General features: G+C 40.9%; 1 protein-coding gene across 3 annotated transcripts in view; it reads left to right on the top strand.

Moving 5' to 3' along the window:
- Positions 1-20583, top strand: part of NBN (nibrin) — a 64130-nt gene that overhangs the window by 31598 nt on the left and 11949 nt on the right. For all 3 annotated transcript variants that reach the window (XR_012157145.2, XM_073330621.2, XM_073330622.2), the window contains 8 exons: positions 2362-2479; positions 5234-5424; positions 6521-6618; positions 12966-13113; positions 13603-13884; positions 14434-14905; positions 17980-18051; positions 19755-19910. Coding sequence is in view for 2 of the 3 variants with exons in the window: in XM_073330621.2 (XP_073186722.2) it covers positions 2362-2479; positions 5234-5424; positions 6521-6618; positions 12966-13113; positions 13603-13884; positions 14434-14905; positions 17980-18051; positions 19755-19910 (1537 nt within the window). In the remaining variant the exon portion in view is untranslated. The remainder of the gene's footprint in view (positions 1-2361; positions 2480-5233; positions 5425-6520; positions 6619-12965; positions 13114-13602; positions 13885-14433; positions 14906-17979; positions 18052-19754; positions 19911-20583) is intronic.

The raw sequence follows: 20583 nt of genomic DNA on the forward strand, positions 1-20583 counted from the left end.
TCTGCCACAACGTCGACATCTCAGCCACCTACCTTCCAGAATGCCAAAACACCATAGCAGATGCACTGAGCAGAACCTTTTCACAAGACCATGAGAGGGAAATGAACACTGCTGAACATATTCAGATGCTGGGGGTTCCCAACTATAGACCTCTTTGCAACAACCCAGAACACGAAGTGCCCATACTTCTGCTCCAGAGCAGGACTGGGACCCGTTCTCTTGGCAATGCCTGTCGCTGCAAATGCAAATACACATCTACTGTATGCTTTTCCTCTGATCCCTCTCCTAGCCAGGATCATACATACAGTAAGGACTGACAACTCCTGAGTCCTCTTGATAGCTCCCACATAGTCCAGATAAATAAATGTAGTTTCCTTACTGCTTAAAGATTGTTTCGTGCCCACCATGCACTCCACTTCATCTCCTGTCTCAGGGTGCAGGCTGGTCTACGACCTGAACCTAGCAAGACTCCACCTGAAGGCATGGCTACCCCATGGTTCCAAGACAGTGAAATGACCTTTTTAGAGGGGTAAGGAACTTTCTTTTAAACAGCAGAAGGTCTACTACATAATATATCTACCTTCACAAATGGAAAAGATTTCATACATTGTGCCAGAATAGCAAACAATGGCAACCACTTTTCCTCTACCAATGGTATTGGATTACATACTGGAACTCAAGAAATCAGCTCTTTCAATGAGCTGGATCAGAGTATACCTTGTGGCAATCACGGCATTCCACCATCAAGTGGACGAGTTCTAATCTTTGCTCACCCTACCACCAAAGGTTTCCTCAACAGTCTCTGCCACCTCTACCCTAAAATGTGCTCCCCCATTCCATCATGGGACCTCAGTCTGGTGCTGTGGTGCATTATGGGGCCCCCTTTTGAATGACTGGTGACAGACTCACTTCTCAATGCCTTCCTTGTCATTATCACATCCACCCGAAGAGTGGGAGAACTGGGACCTTCATGGTACACCCCCCATACACAATATTTTTCACAAATTTACCCTATGACCACACCCCAAGTTTCTACCTAAAATAGTTTAGTCATTCCATTTGAATCAACCCATCCATATCCCATCTTTCTTCCCAAAACCTCATGGGAACAAACAAGAAGCAATGCTTCATACCCTGGACGTCCAAAGGACGCTAGCATTTTACATTGAAAGGACAGAGTCTTTTAGAAAGTCACCAAAGTTTTTTCTTTCCATCATGGAACAATCTAAGGGAGACACCATATCCAAAGGCTGTCAAAATGGATCTCCACCTGCATTGGCTTTTGCTATCGCTAACAACAGATACAAACTCTGTGGCAGACCCACACACACTCTACCAGAGCTTTGTCTACATTGATAGCCTTCTTCAACAATGTGCCCATTGTGGACATCTGCAGAGTAGCAACTTGGGCCTCTGCCCATACATTCACACAGCACTATGTCATATAGCTGGACTCGACATCAGACGCTATACTGGGACTTTTATCATCTGCCCAGACTGCAACTCTGAAGCCCCTCCCTTCCAGAGAGGGGCACTGCTCTACAGTCACTTAAAGTGGAGCACCCACATGGACACTCCTCGAAAGAGAGAAGGTTACTCACGCTGTGCAGTAACTGAGGTTCTTTGAGATGGTTGTCCCTGTGGGTGCTCCACTGCCCACCTTTCTCCCCTCTACTTTGGAGTTTTTATGTTAGAAACTGTGATTGAGAAGGGGGGGTTGGTCACACAATTCTATGTAACTCCCGGAGGTGGCACGAGATGGGGACAGCACATGTGTGACCCAACCAGGTGTTGCTACTAAAAATATCTGATTACAAGTGCGAGGGCGCAGATTCACCTAAAGTGGAGCACCGTCGTGGACACCCATCTCAAAGAACCTCAGTTACTGCCCAGGGTGAATAACCTTCTTTTTGTTTTGCTTAATGAAAATGTGTGTGTGTGTGTGTGTGTGTGTATGCACATATTGCTGTTTAAAGATGTGTAGCACAGTCAGTGTTAGTACGTGCTTTTCATCTCTTCAAATACATGTACCTTATCCCTGTTTAGAAGGACCACTTGTAGTAGTGAGTAGGTTGTGCAGGAATCCTTGAGATATGGGCTTCTGCTGAGATTGCTGCTGCCTCAAACTACTGATCCAGAATTGAGAGGTTCCATATACGGTTATATATCCTTTGAAAGATCCAGTCCCTCCTTTCCCCATTTTATAAGTAGTTATAACAGTAGTAAAGAATTACAATATATTTTGATGTCCTGCCTTCAAAGATTTCTTTTGAAATAAACAAAGTAGAAATAAATTGCAGTAAAAGCTGCATAAAACATATAAATGTGAATTTTATAACTTTGTTTCCCCCCTCATTGTAGTTTTTATCCTCCAGTTGATGAGCCTGCTATTGACCCTGAAAAATTGGATCTGTCTATGCGTCATGAAAGAAAAATGATCTTCAGAGGCAAAACCTTTCTGTTCCTAAGTGCTAAACAGGTAACTGGTCTCTAGGTTGCAAAGATGTACAAGAAGACAATATTGATCAAAATATTTAAAAGATACTTTGAAACAGAAAATGTATGAAATTAGTTTTGTTTGTAATAATGCACCAGTTAGAACTGAAATGTAACACCTTGTATGTTGATAGTGTATTTAAACTCCACTCATTCAGAAGGTATGTAATAGGGAGTGAAACTTTTGTGGGGGCCTGCCACAGATGTTCAAGCATCTGTGAAACCTGATCTTGATTTTGAGATGTTGTCCTACCCCATCAACAGAAATTGGACCTCAGCCTTTCAATCTGTGTATTTTACTCACTTTCATTTAAAACATCGAGTCATCTCCCTTACCTACGGAAACTATCCACGAATGTCTGATTCCAACTGGCATGCTCTGAAAGTCCACAGACCTCTGAGATTAGAAAAACAATTGTGCTCACCAGTTTTATATCAAGTTGATCTGCTGTGGAGTATCCTAAAACTATAGCACCTTTACCCATATGAACTACTGGACAGTCTCTGTTTAAAGAGAGGGATCTCTGCTTGCAGAAGCCTGGATAAAAAGCTGCATTTTGTAACCGTTTTAGTTGAATACATACACAGCTGAAATCTGTACTTGAAGAGTAGGATTAACCTATTCCATTTAGGTTGGTCACTAAAAATGCCTTCTGTTGGGTGTGAAAAACTAATTTTTTGGTTTTGTATCGCAAACCTGGGTGAGTGAGTTTAAAGGCTAATATCTTAATTGCTCCCAGATGTTGCCTACCTGTGCTATTGTAGATATGTGCCTCTTACTTTTTTAAACAAATGAGAAATATAAATGTTCATGGCACTTTACAGACATAAGACCCTACCTTTTACCTCAGGATCTTAGAGTCAGAGACCCTAGTCCTGCAAAGGAATCTGCAAGTGTAAATCATTACCCCATGTGGATTCTCACTGAAATAACTGAATTCTGCACAGGAAAGAAAAGTCTGCATTTGCAGATCTCTTCACAGGATCAGGGCCCAGTTTGAGACAAGGTATAATGAGAGAAATACTGATGAACACATAATGGCAGCTGGCGGGGAGGTGCGCAGGAATCAGAAAACTTGCAATGGTCTCTTTTGATATTGTCTCTACAATGCCAAACATACTTAATAGAGATTTGAATAATCACTTGCACTAGTAGCATAAGCTCATGTACGTAAGCACATTACTCCTGGGGGAATTCTGTGCCACTGCCCAGGGCAGAATTTTGCAGAAATTAACGTGCGCACAGAATTTCCTTTCCCCCGCAAAAATGGGCTGCAGTTTTGCTGGCCGCCATTAGGGGCTGCTGGACCCAGCAGAGCCCAACTCGCACACAGAAGACGCTGCCGGAGGGGAGGGGGAGAAAGTTAGAGGGTTCCTGGCAGCTGTAGTTCCCAGCATGCCCTGAGGGAAGGAGATGGGGTGTGCAGGAAACTCCATGCGAGCCTGGGACCAAGCATCAGGCTGTTTCTCCCTCTGGATCCCTGGCCGGGAGGAGGCCGCTGTCTCGCCTGGGAGGGCCACAGCTGGGCTCGGGGTGTCTGGAGGGGTTTGGGTGTATTGGCTGGAGGAGGCACTGTGGCTGGGCTTGCAGGGGAGGGGTTGTGCGTGTCTGGGATCCCGACTAGGCTCGGGGATGGGGTGGAGGGGCAGAGAAACAGGAATTGTGTTGTCATAGGGGTTTCCTTAACTCTCTAGTCCTGGGGGAATTTTTGTGTGTATCTGTATTGTTACAGTCATACTTGCTGACAGGTATTTTTAAATAAATTACCAAAATAATATAAACTGGTGTGATTATGTAAAGTTATTTTGACAAATACAATTTACAGAATTTTCCAGAATTTTAAAATGTGGGTGGAATTTTAAATTTTTTGGTGCAGAATACCCCCAGGAGTAGCACATGTGCATTTTACTTAAAGCTGGCTGAAACTCAGGATTTCCAATTTGCGAGAAATTGCAAATTTTGAAATTTGGTTTTGTTCTCTCACTAACAGAAGATCCAGAAGAAAATTCATTTTGGGAACACTGTCACATGGTATGTTCCCTGGGGCCTGGCAGCTGCTGACTGAAAGGAACGTTCTTGACAGTTGCAACACCGCTGTTGGGTACTATTCACTGGCAGTGGTAAAACTGACATGAGTGTCTATTTCAGTCAATAGCTGCCAGGTCTCCCAGAGTATGTCTACAAGGGGGATTAAAAGGGGATTAAAAAACTTGCAGCTGACCTGGGTCAGCTGACTTGGGCTTGGGCTCCAGGGCTAAAAAATCGCTGTGTAGATGTTGGCAGTCCAAACCCAGATGTCTGCACATCAATTTTTAGCCCCATGAGCCTGAGTCAGATGACCTGGGCAGCTTCAGCTGTGCCATGGGTCTCTTATCTCTGTGTAGACGTACCCTCAGGGTCTGCAGCTCCAGGGCAGACAGACCATGCCCACTGCCTCGGGACTGGGTACCCCAGTGCTTCAGGGTTCCCAGGCCAGCTGGCTCCCAGGGCTGATGGTTTGTCAAACTGAACCATTTTCTCGAAACAATTTGGGTTTGACGAACAGGCATTTTCCAACAAAATTCTTCATCAGAAAATTTCCAACTGGGTCTAGATTTACTCAAATTAATATAGTTCTGATTCTAGAATAGGTTCTGATATATTCAATATTACTGTTGTTTCAGTAAAAAAGAAAACTAATGGATCTGACTAAATTTAATCTGTTCGTTAAATTGCATTTTCTTTCTTGATTTTTAGCATAAGAAACTGAGTCCAGCAATTATTCTTGGAGGGGGAGAAGCAAAAGTGTTGCAAGAAACAAGAAAAGAAACTGCTTTACTGGTAGCTCCTGAAGTCTGTGTCATTGATGCAGAATTAACTAACTCGCAGGTCCCAGTATCTGACTCAGTGAGAAATTGGATTAATTCCATTGTGACTGTGTTACAAAGGTGAAATATATTCTTTTACTTCAATAGATATTTCAGAATTTTAGTATAGTAATTTGGGTTAATTCTTTGTGTACGGATTAAAGATGGGATTTTTTTTTTTGGAGAGTGTGTTTATTTATATTGCTCAAGAGTCTTACAATAATTTGATGAAATATTGACTAAAACTTTTTGGGGAGGAAAGGATTGTGGTGGTCTTAGAGAATTTTGTGTAAGAACATCCAAATGTACCACAGTTAATTGGACTTTGTTCAGTTAAAATGTCTGTTTACTTTTTCCCTTGACCAACTATTTTCTGTCTACAATATAAAAAGGAAAGTCAAGTCCTTTTTTGGTTCTGCCATTTTAAAAAAAAAAGCTATGAATAAAAGGATTGTGAAAAATAGGAGAGAGAATCTATTGGTTAAAGAAACACAAGTGCATTTCTCAACAGATGAATAGGAACTACTTTCCAAATAAACTCTTACTGAATACAAATAAGATCTCAGGAGCAGAGGCTGTGTCATATGTTTTATAGAGGATAACATTGGTAATAATTATGATAAAAAAAAACTTTAACTGAACCTAATAGATTAATAGTATTTAGGCCCACAGATCACCCACGTAGGAAAGAAAACTAGAGAACCTGTCTTGTTTCAGGGGAGGCTGTGTGCATGGAAGAGAGGTGCCTCCATAGAAGTCACATCTTGTCAGAAGCACTTGTCTTTCATATTATTTTTCTACTCTCCTCCTGCCCAGTGAATTAGAGGACACTTTATGGGGAAGCACATTAGTTTGGCGAAGTGTCCAAATCTGAACTGATTGAGGTAAGGAAGGGAAAGGCGCACTGTCAAGATTACTAGGACTAAAAATGGACCTGCAGTGGCAGTGGGACATTGAAGTTCTCACCTACAAGGCTCATACATTAACATTCTTTCCCTTAAGCCTGCTGTTGGTGCATGAAGCATTTTGTATTGTATGATGGGATTTCTGCCATTTGCCACTCCATCTTTGAACATGTTTTGAGAAGCACATGTTTGGATAAAAGAACAGAGTATTTGGATATAAAAGCTGATGATCTTTGGTACTTAATTTTCTAAAACTGTTTTATTTTTACTAGCAATAATCTCAGAGCCATTCCAGAAGCAGAAATTGGATTAGCAGTTATCTTCATGTCTATGGAAAGATATTGCAACCCTCAAAACCAGCCTGGCATAGGTAATTTTATAAACTTTGTTACTCTGCTGGGGGGAGGGGAAGAAGGAAGGTATTTTATTTTTTGTTAGTAGTATTTATTATTTGTATTACCATAGAACCTAAGAGTCCTAGTCATGGCTGATTATCTTAGTTTAAGCAAAGGAGGCAACATATGTCTTTGTATACAAAAGGGTCAAGTAATAGCTAGTGGCCGTTCTCTTTTCAGGCCTACATATGTTTTTAAAATAAATGTTCTTTTCTTTTTTCCATATAGTATTTTTTGCTTTAATGTTTTTATAATTCTTGCACCGAAGATAATCATATTTATAGATGTAAAGAAAAAAGCAGAGACTGACTTAAAATCAGATATATTGTGCAGTGAATATACAAAAATGTATTAAAAGAATGTTTTGAAATCCACATTTTTAAATGGCACACAGGAACAACATGTATGTAAATCTGCTTATTCCATGCTATCCTGGACCCTTGGAATGAGAACAGTACTGCAAAACAGATGAAGGATGAACAGCAGAAAGTAAAAATAATAAAAATAATAAGAAATGAATGGATTTATAATGCAGTTCCTTATTTGCACTTAAAGGCATTAATCTTTTAAAAAATCTAAAATAAAAATTCAGAACAGTAATAGTTTAGTTGGCCTGAAAATATAATAGGGAAAGGTCTAGACTTCACAGGTTTGGTTTTTGGTGTTTTGTTTCCAAGTATTAGCATAAGAACAGCCATGCTGGGTCAGATCAATGGTCCATCTAGCCCAGTATCCTGTCTCTGACAGTCGCCAGTGTCACATGCTTTTGGCGATTGGAGGTTTAGGAACACCCAGAGCATGAGGTTTCATCCCTAACCATCTTAGCTAATAGCCATTGAGGGACCTATCCTTCATGAATTTACCTGATTATTTTTAAACCAATTTATACTCTCGTATATTGCATTGTATTCACCAATGCAATAAGAGTCTAAGTCTGTGTGAACAGATCTTAAGTTTTTCCTGTTTTCCAAACGTGTTTGTTTTTTTGGGAGGGGTGGGGGGCAGGGCATCAAGTCTGGGACATGGTTTAAGGGATTAAAATAGTATGTGCTTTGTATCATGTTAATAACCTAAGCTGTATTTACAGGTTTAAATTACATGCTTTTCTATGTAATTTTTAAATTAAGCAATAAGTCCTAAAATGATGAGTATTTCTGGTTCATTGGTGTATATTTTGAGTGCATTCAGGCAACGAGACTGAAGGGTGAGGGTGAAATCCTGTCCCCACTGAAATCAGTGTGATTTTTGTCATTTGCTTCAGTGGGGCCAAGGATTTCATCCCATGTGCCTTGCACCAGATAGTGCATCAGTAACCCCTGCTGATGAGGCTTGTTGATTCTTACATGTGTTGAAAAATGCACAAAAGTCAGTTTAAAGAAATAAGCTAGTTTTGGAAAAAACAAACAAACCAATATTCCTTGACGATGAAACAGGAAGTTCATGAGGGAAAGCGGGGTACACAGAACTGGCACAGCCCAATAGGATTTGTTGGTTGATTGTAATGTTTCTTTAAAAACAACAACCACCTGTCTCTGGACATATGTGCATAAATTATATTACAAACCATACAAAATAAGTTGACTAGTATTAAGAAAACCTAATGAGACTTGTCCCATAGTCAGTTATGTAAGTAGAGAGAGACAGTCTTCATCCCATCAGGCAAATGCTTGAATAAATGGACTTTGTTCCAGGCCATGAAGGTCATCACACTCACAATCTAATGGAGGAAGCAATTCCAGAATTCAAATGTCACTAAAAGCTATCTTACCCAAACATTCAGTACCATGCACTGTAAGTAAGCATGAGTCAACTTGTTTTTCACAGCAGTGCAAAGCAAAACAAAGTGTAGCCACTCACTAAAGAGACCTGTGCTCAGTGTGCAATGGCAGCAAATCACCACTCTCTCTTCCACCTCCCTACCTCACCCCACCCCACACACACACACAAAAAGAGGAGGATATAGAAGAAAAAATACTGAAAATATAATACCATTATATAAAATTGAAGATATACTCCCACCTTGAGTACTGTGTTTAATTCTGGTTATCTCATCAGAAAAAAGGTACAGCAGAAATGTGGGCAACAAAAATGATTTAGAGACTTGGAAGACTGCATATGTGAAAAGATTATAAAGATTAGTACTGATTCATTCACTGAAGAGGTGATTAAGTGAGGACACGATAGAGTGAAGTAACAAATGAGATTCACTATGTAAACTGCGTGCTCCTTATTACTGTCTCATGTGAAACAATAAAGGGACATCTGATCAAAACGAGAAGCAAAAAATTTAAAACTAAATAAAGGCAAACAATTAGTAGGATTCAAAAAAGGATTTAATATTTATATGGATAAGGTAAACATCCACATTTATGTTTGCATAAAAATGTTTAAGGGTTATAAACCATCCTGCTTCAAGGTGTAAGTCAATCAATGATTGACGGGGGTTAGGAATAAATTTCTCCTTTAGCCGGTGTATTCTGTCATAGGATCCCTTCTTGCACTTTAGATGCAAGTTAAATAGTAGTAATCCTGAGTTCCATAAATACCCTGAAAAAATAACTACCATATAATCAGTTTAGATTTCTTGTTTTTTGAATGTTGTGTTTTATGATATGCACTGCTGGGTCTTGTGCTGCACCAATGACAGTTTAATATTAAAGTATTTATTATATTGATGAGAATACTGTGGACCAGAATCCTACAGTCCATCATTACTCAAACAAAACTTTCATTGACTTTAATTTCAGTGGGATTTTTGACCAAGAAAGAGTCCTAGGATTTTGTTCTTGAAGTTCATTGAATCATAGAAGATTAGGGTTGGAAGAGACCTCAGAATGTCACCTAGTCCAACTCCCTGCTCAAAGCAGGACCAACCCCAACTAAATCATTCCAGCCACGGCTTTGTCAGCCAGGCCTTAAAAACCTCTAAGGATGAGATTCCACCACCTCTCTAGGTAATCCATTCCAGGGCTTCACCACCCTCCTAGTGAACTAGTTTTTCCTAATATCCAACCTAGACCTCCTGCATTGCAACTTGAGACCATTGCTTCTTGTTTTGTCATCTGCCACCACTGAGAACAACCTAACTCCATCCTCTTTGGAACCCGTTTTCAGGTAGTTGAAGGCTGCTATCAAATCCCCCCTCATTCTTCTCTTCTGCAGACTAAATAATCCCAGTTCCTTCAGCGTCTCCTCGTAAGTCATGTGCCCCAACCCCCTAATCATTTTCATTTCCCTCCGCTGGACTCTCTCTAATTTTTCCACATCCTTTCTGTATTGGGGTGCCCAAAACTGGATGCAATACTCCAGATGTGGCCTCACCAGTGCTGAATAGAGGGGAATAATCACTTCCCTCCATCTGCTGGCAATGCTCCTACTAATGCAGCCCAATATGCCATTAACCTTCTTGGCAACTAAGGCACACTGTTGACTCATATCCAGCTTCTCGTTCACTGTAATCCCCAGGTCCTTTTCTGCAGAACTGCTGCTTAGCCAGTCGGTCCTCAGCCTGTAGTGCTTGGGATTCTTCCCTCCTGAGTGCAGACTCTGCACTTGTCCTTGTTGAACTTCATCAGATTTCTTTTGGCCCAATCAGTCTAGGTCACTCTGGACCCTATCCCTACCCTCCAGTGTATCTACTTCTCCCCACCAGTTTAGTGTAATCCACGATCTTGCTGAGGGTGCAATTCATCCCATCATCCAGATCATTAATGAAGAGGTTAAACAAAACCGGCCCCAGGACTGACCCCTGGGAAACTCCGCTTGATACTGGCTGCCAAGTAGACATTGAGCCGTTGATCACTACCCGTTGAGCCCGATGATCTAGCCAGCTTTCCATCTACCTTATAGTCCATTCATCCAATCCATACGTTTTTTAACTTGCTGGCAAGAAAACTGTTGGAGATTGCATCAAAAGCTTTGCTAAAGTCAAGATCTATCACATCCACCGCTTTCCCCATATCCACAGAGTCCGTTATCTCGTCATATCAGGTATGACTTGCTGTTGGTGAATCCATGTTGACTGTTCCTGATCATCTTCATCTCCTCTAAGTGCTTCAAAATTGATTCCTTGAGGATTCCTCCATGATTTTTCCAGGGCCTGAGGTGAGGTGAGGCTGACCAATCTGTAGTTCCCCGGATTCTCCATCTTCCTTTTTTAAAAGATGGGCCATATATTCACCTTTTTCCAGTCGTCCAGGACCTGCCCCGATTGCCATGAGTTTTCAAAGATAATGGCCAATGCCTTTGCAATCCCATCAGTCGACTCCCTCAGCACCCTCAGATACATTAGATCTAGACCCATGGACTTGTGCATGTCCAGCTTTTCTAAATAGTTCTTAACCTGTTCTTTCACCACTGAGGGCTGCTCACCTCCTCCCCATACTGTGCTGCCCAGTGCAGCAGTCTGGGAGCTGACCTTGTCTGTGAAGACTGAGGCAAAAAAAGCATTGAGTACTTGAGCTTTTTCCACATCATCTGTCACTAGGTTGCCTCCCCCATTCAGTAAGGGTCCCACACTTTCCCTGACCACCTTCTTGTTGCTAACATATCTGTAGAAACCCTTCTTGTTACCCTTCACATCCCTGGCTAGCTGCAACTCCAATTGTGCTTTGGCCTTCCTGATTACACCCTGCATGCTCGAGCAGTATTTTTATACTCCTCCCTAGTCATCTGTCCAAGTTTCCACTTCTTGTAAGCTTCCTTTTTATGTTTAAGCTCACTGAAGATTTCTCTGTTAAGCCAAGCTGGTTGCCTGCCATATTTGCTATTCTTTCCGCAATTCAGGATGGTTTGTTCCTGCACCCTCAATAAGGCTTCTGTAAAATACAGCCAGCTCTCCTGGACTCCTTTTCCCCCTCATATTAGCCTCCTGGGACATCCTGCCCATCAGTTACCTGCGGGAGTCAAAGTCTGCTTTTTTGAAGTCCAGGGTCTGTATTCTGCTGCTCTCCTTTCTTCCTTTTGTCAGGATCCTGAACTCGACCATCTCATGGTCACTGTTGCCCAGGTTGCCACCCAATTCTACTTCCCCTACCAACTCTTCCCTGTTTGTGAGCAGCAGGTCAAGAGGAGCACAGCCCCTAATTGGTTCCTCCAGCACTTGCACCAGGAAGTTGTCCCCAACAGTCTCCCAAAACTTCCTGGATTGTCTGTGCACTGCTGTATTGCTCTCCCAGCAGATGTCAGGGTGATTGAAGTCCCCCATGAGAACTAGGACCTGTGATCTGGAAACTTCTGTTAGTTGTCCGAAGAAAGCCTCGTCTGCCTCATCCTCCTGGTCTGATGGTCTATTGCAGATGCCCACCATGACATCACCCTTGTTGCTCTCTCCTCTAAACTTAATCCAAAGACTCTCAACAGGCTTTTCTGCAGTTTCATACTGGAGCTCTGAGCAATCGTACTGCTCTCTTACATACAGTACAACTCCTCCACCTTTTCTCCCCTGCCTGTCCTTCCTGAACAGTTTATACCCATCCATGACAGTGCTCCAGTAATGCGAGTTACCCCACCAAGTCTCTGTTATTCAACCACATCATAGTTTCTTGACTGTGCCAGGACGTCCGTTCTTCCTGCTTGTTTCCCAGGCTTCTTGCATTCATGTAGAGGCACCTAAGATAGCTAGCCGATTGTTCTATTTTCTCAATGTGAATCAGGAGGCCTCCCCTGTTGCACCCTCCTCCTTGTGTTTCCTCCCAGTATCCCACTTCCCCACTTACCTCTGGGCTTAGGTCACCATCCCCTGGTGAGCCTAGTTTAAAGCCCTCCTCACTAGGTTAGCAAGTCTGCCTGCGAAGATGCTCTTCCCTCTCTTCGTTAGGTGGATCCCATCTCTTCCTAGCAATCCTTCTTTCTGGAACAACATTCCATGGGTTGGAGAATCCAGAGCCCTCTTTCCAACACCACCTGCGTAACCATGCATTTACTTCCACAATTCGATGGTCCCTACCTGTGCCTTTTCCTTCAATAGGGAGGATGGATGAGAACATGACTTGTGCTTGAAATTCATTTATTCTTCTTCCCAGAGCCACGTAGTCTGAACCACTGAAGGTCATCCTTGGTAGTATCATTGGTGCCCACGTGGAGAAGTAGGAAGGGGTAATGGTGCGAGGCTTGATCAGTCTCCTCAGACGCTCGGTCACATCCTGAATTCTAGCTCCAGGCAAGCAGCACGCTGCCTGGAGTTGTATGTTAACTATTGAATCTCTGTGAATTTATAATTAAAATCAGTTAACAGTAATAGTACTGTAATAATGGCTTATACATACACAGAGCCACAGGAAGACTGCTAACTTTTTAATTGTTCCGTATGTTCAACTTGCAGCTAAACAGCTGGTTAGTCCAGGATCAGCTATTCCGCATCCAACCCTTTCTCAGAGTTCGACTGTAGATGAGACCATAATGCCTGTTACTACAAGTGATAACACAGCATATGTAGCTGACACAGAACCAGAAGAACTGATGGACACATGGTAAAGTACACATTGAAATAGTTTCCTAAGTTGATGTCTATAAATAAGGCTATTAGCATGTCAGAGGAAATTTGAGCCAGTTATAGACTTGCCATAGTCAGTGGGGCTCAACATTTGATGTGGCACTCCCTAACTTGCAATAGTAAACTGTGATCACTATCCCGGTGGTCCATCTTCTGCCTTGAAGTGATAGGGTATAGCAAGAAAGCCAGCTGGGGCATCAGGTCTGACAGTAGAAGATGCAATTGGTGATGCAGCAGATCTGATTGGCTCTTTTAACCATGTTCAGAATTATAAAGCAATTTCATAATTATCTAGATATTTTAGTCATATTAATAGCAGGTATTAATATTAATTTATATAGCTTCCATAAGTGTTCATTGTATACCACAGGTACAGCTGTATTACTGTGGTGCTCTGTAATGTGTATGCTGTTTCTGCAATGACTGCCTGTATGTTTACTGAGTATTTTTTCTCCCTTTTGTGTAGTATGGAGATAAGCGGAGAGAAGAGAGAGAAAACTCCCAAAATGGATCGCAGAGACAAAATGTATTCACAGAATATAACCACTGTGAAGGAGACTCCCAGCACTAGTGGCAATGTAAATACAGGGACAGTATTACCCAAGATGCATAAAACACCTGGGGTTGACCAAAAAAGTCAACCCCTCTCACCCTCTAAAATTTTAGGAGTTAATAGAAATAGAGAGAGAGCTTCACAGCAAGAGTCTAACTCCATTAAAAAATATTTCCAGGCAGCTCCAAAGAAAAGGTATGTTCACGGAAATTCTTTTTTTCTGGGTATCTTTCATATTGTCAGATGGTGCTATTTTTGTTTTAGAAAGTAATTTGTTTTAGTTCAAGGGGCATACATTTTATTCCCAATGTAGATTTTACTACCTCCCTAAGAAATTGAATTCCTCTGTTCATTTTTTTTATTTTAAACTGGCCATTTCTAGGTATCTGTTTCTCCAAACAGAAAAGTGTATGCTAAGGTTGCTCAGATTCAAATCCCAACACAATAATGAAAAATGCAGAAAATCATAAGTTGAGGCATATAAATAAAGATTGCCTTAACTCCCACTTATATTATGCAACGCTCATACAGCTGGTTCATCTCTGTAACAAACTCCCACGGACACCCAACATATAGCCAACCACAGTGCACACAACCAAGTACTCTAATCATTTAAGCAACATTACAAAATCAAAATGAAGAAAATCATCACTTGTGGATTTTTGGATTCATATTCAGTCATTGTGCATTGTTCACTTACTGAGTTTATCATGTTGAAAAATTCTTTGTTTCTTTCTGGCTAAGGGAAAGGATTGAAGAGGGAGAAACATCTGTACCTAAACTGGCAAAGATGGAGGAAAAGTCATCTCATCTTTCCAGTCAAACCCAACCCACAACTTCCTTGATGTGGAAAAGTAAAGTGGAACACACTCAAAAGGAACAATATACCTTGGACCTGAAAACAAACCTTTCACATGTAGACACAAGCCTAAAGCTTGCAATAGAAAGTAGCAAATCAGAGAAAGATAAAACTGTTACTAAAAATGTTTCCAGTGAAAAGCCTGCATCAAAGAAAAGAAAAGAATTAGGTGGTTTAGCTGAGGATGCAGCTACACTAGAGCTTGTGTTTGGGAGCAAAGAGCTGGATTGGGAAGCTGAAGTGGGGGATCATGATGAGGAGCATGGAGCCAATATGCAGAAAAAAAGACGTTTGGAAACCAAGGGGAAAAGGATTGAAGAAGAAAATGTAATTCAAGAAGAAGCCAATAGGATATTGGTAAGTAACGTTCTTTATTAATCATTTGTTATGGACCTGATTCTGCAAGTTGCAGTGTCATTGGAGGAGCCTGTGCAGCAGCATCTTGCAAGATTAGACTGTTAGCACAGAGACAAATACAGCTTAAGAACAGATACCAGCTTTGAGCAATTTTAATGCATTGTATTAGCTCTTATGCCATTATAAATGAGCAGTAGGTGTAGACTGGGGATTTTATGTAAATGTTGTGATGGATGAGTTAAAATATAGACTTCCTGGCTCTCCAGAAGTCACTATCCTGTATCAGAGTAACAACCATGTTAGTCTGTATTCGCAAAAAGAAAAGGAGTACTTGTGGCACCTTAGAGACTAACCAATTTATTTGAGCGTAAGCTTTCGTGAGCTTCCGATGAAGTGAGCTGTAGCTCACGAAAGCTTATGCTCAAATAAATTGGTTAGTCTCTAAGGTGCCACAAGTACTCCTTTTCTTTTCACTATCCTGTAGTGTTTTTAGAGTTTATTTCCCCAGATGAAGGCACTTTATAACTTTAAACTGGCATCAGTTATTTACGCTTCATGCTTGCTTTCTGAAGCTGTCAATTTGCTCTTGTTAAAGAAATATAGCCTTTATAAGCAGAACAGCCAAATCTTTTCCTGTCCTGAAGAGAAGGTTTTTTACTACAGTGTGCAGTTATTGTTGTTAACTGTTATGCTCCTGAATTCCCAGGAGAAACTGTGTCAAGCTCCTTTCCAGCTGCAGAATTTCTGTACCTGTGTGTTGGGCATCAGTAAGATGATATATTGTCAGATCATTATGTGTTCTTAGCGTTCTCGCCTAATATCTCTCAAATAGCTAAGCCTCATATGTGAAACTGAGACACTAGGCTGCATAGACAGAAGTCTGGTCTGATATGGGGTTAATTTCTTAAATATTTTTCTTAAACTATAAGTATATTGCAGCTTAAATATTTTAGCCAACCTTATGGGTTTAGAAAGGTTTATGAACTGTAAGTGATGAAACATTTTGGTTGAATGTAAACGGCTATTGTGACTTCTCTCTTTTTCCCCCTTTGGAAATATTCCTCTGTTTGCCACAGAGATTCTTTCCTAAAATAAAGCACTGTCCCATTTTTTTTCCAAACATGCTCTTCTGTATGCTGACTCCATATATCAGTCTTTGTTGGGCTGCCACAGTAAATCAGCCACACTTTTATTCACAATAGTAAATTAACTAATGTTGCTCGCCAATGAAAACTCCTTTTCTAGAGGTACATTCTGAAGTTTTGAAAGCATGCCACTTGGAAAAGCCAAGAATGTGTCAACTGGTTAGCACCCAGATTAGCATGCTGTGACCGTTAGCTAAACAACAGATATTGGACACACAGGTTATACAACTTTTTTTATCTTCAGATTGCAGAAAGAAACCAAAGTTTAAAATGTTCTTATTTCACATTTATACAGCACCATAAATTTACACAAAACTTGTAGAAATGTAAAACTGTTCTTACTTAGGTGACCAGATAGCAAGTGTGAAAAATCGTGACATTTTTTTTTTCTCCAGGGGGAAGGAGAAGGAAATATAGTTGCATATATAAGACAGCCCCTAATATTGGAAAACTGGTTGCCCTAGTTTTTACCCCAAAGAGTGTATAATCAAAGTTAGACAATGTGAGTGATGACAGCAGGCAAACGGAGGAATAAGGGTTATAACAAATAAGGGCTGACATGATTGATTGTGTGGTTATGAGCTTGTGATTACTGACTCTTTAAAATTTGAGAATGAAGTAAAGTCGTAGAGGAAGACTAGAAGGCACTGGCTGTTTGGTCTAATTAAAAATAAGTTACTTGGAGGAGGACAGGAGAAGATGCTTGGGAGAAGGATATTATTACAAGCATAGGGGACAAGTGTGTGTATTTGGAGGTGTTAAGGGAGCAAGGATTAGGTTTAATTGACATGGTGGTAAAAACACCACAAATTGCTGAAGCTTAATCTACACTGGTGGGAAAATTACCTAGTGTAGACCTGGCCTAAGTGCAGTAAAAATAATAATGGGATTTTTTCTTTGCATCAGATAACTTTCCACATTATACAGTAAAGAATCCCCTCACTTCACCTATATTGTGGAACCGAAAATTACTTGTTTGTTGAAATAAAGGAAGCTGATGACATTCACCTGAAAGAGAGCACTTCTCAAGACTCTTTAGACATAACGCACTTATAGTAACTAAAGAATTTATTATAAGCTTAATTCTTCATGTGGTAGACAAGTTCTTGCCTGATAACTGTGGCCTGGAATCCTTCTTTGTTTGTGTCCCTTTTCAGAGGTCAGATAAATGTTTTTGCACACATTCTGGAATCTGAGGTTGCAAATCTGGACTCTGAGGTCTGATTTGTACTGAGATTCTGGTCATGTGGCTGAGGTAAAAGTGTAGACAAGACTTTAGTTTTCTGGTGTGAAAGAACATATTTGGTATTGAGCCAAAAACGTCAGGGGACTTCTGATAAAAGACAAAATTTTAATCTAATCTGACCACTTGGGCCACTGCAAGTAAACAATTTAGAAAACACTGAGTTGATACTAGCACCTTCCCCACTGGATTTTTTCATAACAAACACCACTTGTGACGTCAACACACCTTTATAGTAGAAAACGAAAAGCCTTAGAGGAAGTTATTAGTTATTGAGCAAAATTGTGATGTGTAGTAGTCTGCTCTCCCTTCTTTAACTACAGGCTTTGAGGAGACTAGCCTTGATCCTAATCAAGATTGCTCCCAAATTGACACTTACATCTAGTTATTTCCTGACCATGAGCTCTGGGATATAATTTAAAATAGAAAACTAATAGTTTCATTCATACCTGAAAACTTACAGTGATTTTCATAATCCTTACTGGTAGGATTTTAGGAATTATGAATTTTTAAGGAAAAACACTTTGTTTTCTTATACTAAAAAAAGTAATCTGAACAAACCAGGGACAGTGGTTTTATGAGAACAACGCATTGTTAAAGTATATGTCCAGGGTATTTTTTTTTAAAACATGTGATCATAATTTACATTTACAATGACTGCTCTTTAAAATTGTTTGGTCAAACAGCAAGAAAACGAACTTGGCACTGTTCCAACTTCAAAGAAGAAAATTGAGATTAAGCAGGAATCATCAGTTTTGGTAAGAAACTAGTCAATGTAAGGAATACCTAGCATTAGTTAATACTGAGAAATGTGAAGGAAATGTACCAGTTTTTTGCTTTTAAAACTAAGTTCATATGTGTGCAGTAGACATAGGAGGGTTTGATGAATGAGGGCTTATTTAAACATAAAAATTGTACCACTTTAACTATATCAGTATATAGTCAAAGATGTACAGGTACACCACCAACTTCTCTTGTGTGGATTCAGTTACATTGGTATAAAAGTGCTTATCCCATATAGATTATTACCATAGGGGAAGGGAGATAAATACACCAGTAGAAGTCATCTTTATATTGGATATATATTATAACTGTGTCCATAATAGGGCTTTCACTGGCATAAAATTATTACAGTAGAATAAATCACACCCTTAACTAAAATATTATTATTAATGTGTTTATTATGGTAATCATATGCCAAGAATAAGCCCTCCTTGTGCTAGGCACTGTACAAATAGTAGTGGAGTTCCTGTCCCAAAGAGTTTGTAATCTGAATAGACCAGACAGACACAGGGTGGGGGAAGGGGTATAACACACAAGCAAAGTAAAAATATGATGGCAGCAAATGTCATATTGGTTCCATAATTTTGAGGGGTTGGAAGATCAGCTAAATGGGGGTCGGGGGGAATGAAGGAAGAAAGGGCACTGAAAGAAAGAGGGGGTAAGGGGGACAGGGCAGGGGAGAAGAAGTTAAGAGAGCAGGTATGGAGTGAAGATGACATGAAGAGATTGAGAGGATTGAAGCAAACAGCCAATCAGCACAGGGCAGAGAAAGTCCAGTCCAAACCATAGAAGGTTCTCTGAATGTCCAAAGGTCCCTGATTTGGCTGCTTCTGCAGCTGTTCCTATGGGCTGGAGTCTCTGGGTACATCTACACAGCAGCTGGAGATTAATTTCAAACTCGGGTAGATGTACACACGATAGCTGTGATCAAGCTAGTTTGCTAAAAATAGCAGTGCAGCCAGCATCACAAACTACGTGCCAGAATACAGTCCCATCTGAGACCCTAAGTACGTATTCAGTTGACTAGTCCAGTGGTGTGAAAACTTTTCCAGTCGCCCACCCCCTTACCATTAGAGGAATCTGTTTGTCCCCGTCTCCTCACAAGGTGAGTGGCCCGCTGAGGTGAGTCTGGGTGGAGGTGGCTCTCTCTCCCCACCTCCCTCCATGGGGGCTGGCCCAGGCCCCACTGCATGGAGCTGTCACAAGCTGCCTGGCATTGCCACTTGCCCCCCGAATGTTCCTCTGGGTGTGCCCCACAGTTTGCCTAGCCCATGATGTTGTCCACACTGCAGTGGTTACGCTGTTATTTTTAGCATGCTAGCTTGATCAAAGCTAGTGCTTGTACATCTACCTGAGCTGGGAACTACATCTCCAGCTGCAGTGTAGACCCAAACCCAAACCTGGTTCCTTCCTGCAGTTTCCCCCCCAAAACCACACGGCAAGGAGAGGAACCACCTGGGTCTGAGTTTCCCCAGAGTGGGGATAACACTTAAGTTTAGACCAGGCCTTACTTTACTAGAAATCTAGTTTTAAATTTTAAGCTTTATCTAGACTGTTCTGAGCTAATATCTGCCTTCCATTTCTAACCCGTCAAGTGTACATTCTCTGATCTCTTAAAATAGGCTCTTAGTTTACTGAACAACTTGAAGTTCTCCTTTCCCCTTTTTCCTCTCACAAGAACACTGACAGACTTCAAGATGTCTCCAGCAATCTGCCCAGCAGACTCTTGTTGACTGAATTTAGATCACTGGTTGTTAGCCATCCAAGGCCAAATAGTCTTGTTGCTGCACAAATTGATTACGAGCAACTGAACAACTTTAAGAAATTCAAAAAGGTGAGTGCATATTTTAAACTGCCACAAGATGGCACTGTTTGAAATAGCTATGTAAGTGCTGCCATAATACAAAAGAAATGTTATTAGATGAAAGGCATTCTTAGAGATTCTACTTCCACTTATATTTTATTAACTTGCTGTCACCATTGTGGTGAAGAGCAAAATACTGTGGCTATTTTTGTATTAATTTATCAGACAGATACCAGAGAAGGTTACCTTCCAACCAGAGGCAACCCATGGGGGGGCATGTGGAGTCACGTGCTCCCCATATTCGCTCCTTGGCTTGTACTGAGCACCTTCACATGGACTGAGCATGCTCAGTAGCAGTACTGAAGCTGGCTGCCCTCACTTGCGTCCCTGTCCCTCCATCAGCAGGCACAGGCCATCTCTGCTCCCACCACATGATTACCTAGAGACCTGTGTTCTTTCTGGAGGCTTGTGCAGTTCTTACTCAGGCTGATTCATTAAATGATACTGTGATCTTGAACAGTATCATAACGTCAGGTTGTATCTCTTCTTAGGCTTACTGTGTCACTTTCAAATAACATATTGAGAACATATATTGGCTTGAAGTTTTACATTTTGAAAATTTGGATTTCTAAAACATACTACTAAAATGCATGTCTTATAAAACTAAAATCAATTGGGTTCTGAAAGTGACTTTTACAAAACT

The sequence above is a fragment of the Lepidochelys kempii genome, chromosome 2, assembly GCF_965140285.1.
Source record: "Lepidochelys kempii isolate rLepKem1 chromosome 2, rLepKem1.hap1, whole genome shotgun sequence".
Lineage (NCBI taxonomy): Eukaryota > Metazoa > Chordata > Testudines > Cheloniidae > Lepidochelys > Lepidochelys kempii.